Source organism: Ailuropoda melanoleuca, unplaced genomic scaffold, assembly GCF_002007445.2.
Source record: "Ailuropoda melanoleuca isolate Jingjing unplaced genomic scaffold, ASM200744v2 unplaced-scaffold650, whole genome shotgun sequence".
In the NCBI taxonomy this organism is placed as follows: Eukaryota; Metazoa; Chordata; class Mammalia; order Carnivora; family Ursidae; genus Ailuropoda; species Ailuropoda melanoleuca.
The window spans coordinates 280-3,703 of NW_023239392.1; the positions used below are offsets into that span (position 1 = coordinate 280).

Here is a 3,424-nt window from a genome sequence, read left to right on the forward strand (position 1 = left end):
GGAAGTAGTGGAAGAAAGAACATGATAACAGTTAGCTACATCACCCCTGTGTCATTGAAGAACATTGGTGAGTTTTACCACCTCTTCACTTGCATTGCCTGCCATGCCGTCTGTGGGGTATGTACCCGTATGCATGTGTGTTCATGGTACTGAGCAAGACCCATTCTCAAATGCTTGTCTGTTATGTTGCGTAAGTGTGTAGTATTTATACATTTTGTAGAAGGCCTTTTAACTTATGAGAATTATTTTAACCTCTTTGCTGTCTCAGGACTCAGTATACTTTTTCAATGTGTTGCTTTCTGCAGAGGCACCCCCGCACCCCCAAGAACCACAAATACACACGCCCTCTAAGATTCCTCAACATGTCTAGGATTATGCCTTGCCACCTTTTAGATTTTGCCACAGCCCCTGTTCCTTCTCTCTAGTCATCCAAAAAGTCATAGAATTATGGAGTTTTGAGGTTGGAAGGGATCAATACCATCACTAGCACAGTGCCTGCTAGGCATTCACAAATGTTTGTGGAATGGATTTCGAATGAGATACACTCTTTCAAAGAGATAAGGAGTCTCTTCTACTGGCAGACTGTCATTCAGTCTTTGCTTGTTTGTGAAAGCAAGGGAGTCTTTATTACCCCCAGAGAAAGCCTATCTTTCCTGAGCTCTGAAAGTCAGCATACAGATTCAATTTGGGCTGTTCTGGAGAAGAAATGGCAGAGTACGGCTGAAGCATGAGAGTTCTGCTCCCCTGGGCTTCCCGATCCAGTGTCACTCTCTGAGACATAACTCACCAGGACCGCATCCTTGGAATATCTGAGGGNATGAGGGAGGTGCTTTTGGGTCTTTCTCTGGACACAGAGAAGAGGACACTATTTGGTTCTTACCTTAAAGCATCCTCACCTTTAAAATCCTCAGAGAAGGGGCACCTGAGTGATTCAGAGGGTTAAGCATCTGGCTCTTGATCTCAGCTCAAGTCTTGATCTCAGGGTTGTGAGATTGAGCCCCATATCAGGCTCTGCCCTGGACTGGAGTCTGCTTAAGATTCTCTCTCTCCCTCCCCCTCTGCCCCTCTGTCCCACCACCCTTAGAAAACAGCAACAACAACAAATTAAGAGCCTCAGAGAAGTTTTCTTTCTCCACTTGTTTTGGTTGGCAGCTAGGTAGATAATACCATAATATACTATGAAGAATAAGATCTTTTTTTAAGGAAAGATTTAGTTACTTCGGTGAGAGAGAGAGAGAGAGAGAGATGGGGCTTGATCTCACAACCTTGGCTCATGACCTGAGCCAAAACTAAAAGTCACACACGTGACCGACTGAGCTACCCAGGTGCCCCAGTAGTTATTACTTTTTAAACAGGTATTAGTCTGTTGCAGGTTTTGGATGTACATTTAATTTGATAGGAAAAGTGAAATGGTGTGGGAGTCATATTTTGGAAGATTAATTTGGTGTTATCTATGGGTTAGACCGGAATGAAATAAGTCAGCTAACTAGTGGCTAAGAGTTTTGGCAACTTAACTTATTCCTGTCAGATTCATGTATCTCAGCTGCAAGCCAGGAATAGTAATGCCTGTGCTATGGTGCAGTTGTGGTTAATAGAAATGCGTATATAAAATGCTGGGAACAGCTCCTGGTACGTAATGGGTGTATTGTCACAGTCGCTATTAGGTTGCTCTTCTATTTTATATGCCCTGATAATAAATAAGCAATTCATAATGGAATGTAGAATCACCTCAGTGAGTTCCAGTCCTGTAATATTAAAGCTAAATTAGCTTTCATGGTCCCCGCCACCCCAGCCACAAGGTCCTTTGACAATTCATTGGATGGATGCTCTAAATCAAACAAGAGTGATTGAATTTGTCTCCTTGGGACTCACTGAGAACTGGGTGCTGGAGGTACTATTTTCTGTAGCATTCTCCATCACGTATGTACTGACCGTTTTGGGGAACACTCTCATCATAGTTACTATAGTTTTTAGTCTGTGTCTCCATACCCCCATGTACTTCTTCCTGAGCAATCTGTCCTTTATTGACATCTGCCACTCATCTGTCACTGTGCCCAAGATGCTAGAGGGCTTGCTTTTGGAGAGAAAGACGATTTCCTTTGACAATTGCATCGCACAGCTGTTCTTTCTACATCTGTTTGCTTGTGCTGAGATCTTTCTGCTGACCATCATGGCTTATGATCGTTATGGAGCCATCTGTGCTCCACTGCACTATCCCAATGTGATGAACATCAGGTCTGTGTACAGCTCGTGTTTGCTCTCTGGTTGGGGGATACTGTTCACACCCTGGCGCAGACCTTCCTGACCATTCGTCTACCTTACTGCGGCCCCAACATTATTGATAGCTACTTCTGCGACGTGCCCTCTGTCATCAAGCTGGCGTGCACAGATACGTACCTCACGGGAATGCTCATTGTGTCTAACAGTGGAACCGTCTCCCTCACGTGTTTCCTGGCTTTGGTCACCTCTTACACGGTCATCCTGGTTTCTCTTCGAAAACGGTCAGCTGAGGGGCGCCAGAAAGCCCTGTCTACCTGCTCAGCCCACTTCATGGTGGTTGGCTTCTTCTTCAGACCACGTATCTTCCTCTACACTCGGGCAGACACCAGCTTCTCCATGGACAAGGTGGTGTCCGTCTTCTACACGGTGGTCACCCCTCAGCTAAATCCCCTCATTTACACCTTGAGGAATGAGGAGGTAAAAAGTGCCATCAAGCATCTCAGACAGAAACAGGTTTTTTCATGAAGTCAGGCACACAATGGATTTGGAGTCACAAGTATAATTATGGCCATATCTTTAACAAGACAGTGGAAGTAAAACAACAGAGTCAGTAGATCAAATGGCACAGAGCAGAACTTCTTTTTAAAGGGGAGGGCTTATTAACTTTTACTTACATAAAGGAAACGATCATGGTGGAACCTAAAGGAAAAAGAATCTGGGGCTTCCTCGGTGGCTCAGTCGGTTAAGTGTCTGCCTTCGGTTTAGGTCACGATCCCAGAGTCCTAGGATGGAGCCCGGAGTGCAGCTCCCTGCTCAGATGGGAGTCTGCTTCTCCCTCTGCCCCTCACCCCACTCGTGCTCTCTCACTCTCTCAAATAAATAAATGAAATCTGAATAAAAAAGAATCTGGAAAACTTTAAAGAAGGCTTCTGGTTTCACTGGTAAAAGATCACAATTCGGGGCATGGACTGAGTTTCAGGAACNTTTCAGGAACAGGTACATTGTGAGAGAACTTATTTTCTTGATTTGTGGATTCTGTGGGTTATTGCCTCTGGGAAGCGATATCACACTTAGGTTCTATAAATTAAAGTGGTTTTAATTTTGCCTTTCAATGTAGATTCAAGGTGTGTGTTTAAGCCGTCAATGATTTATAGTGAATTAAACTGTTACTTTGAACATGATTCCTCATTCCTGCATCTATTTT

The 3,424-nt window shown here is 44.2% G+C and overlaps 1 protein-coding gene across 1 annotated transcript; it reads left to right on the forward strand.

The window, feature by feature from the left end:
- The first annotated feature begins 56 nt into the window (after nucleotides 1-56).
- LOC100483161 (olfactory receptor 1509-like) lies at nucleotides 57-2,745 on the forward strand. The gene is given in 3 exon segments (XM_034652690.1): nucleotides 57-67; nucleotides 1,800-2,228; nucleotides 2,231-2,745. Coding segments are annotated over 2 exon segments (924 nt in total). The 5' UTR covers nucleotides 57-67; nucleotides 1,800-1,819.
- Nucleotides 2,746-3,424: the final 679 nt, after the last annotated feature.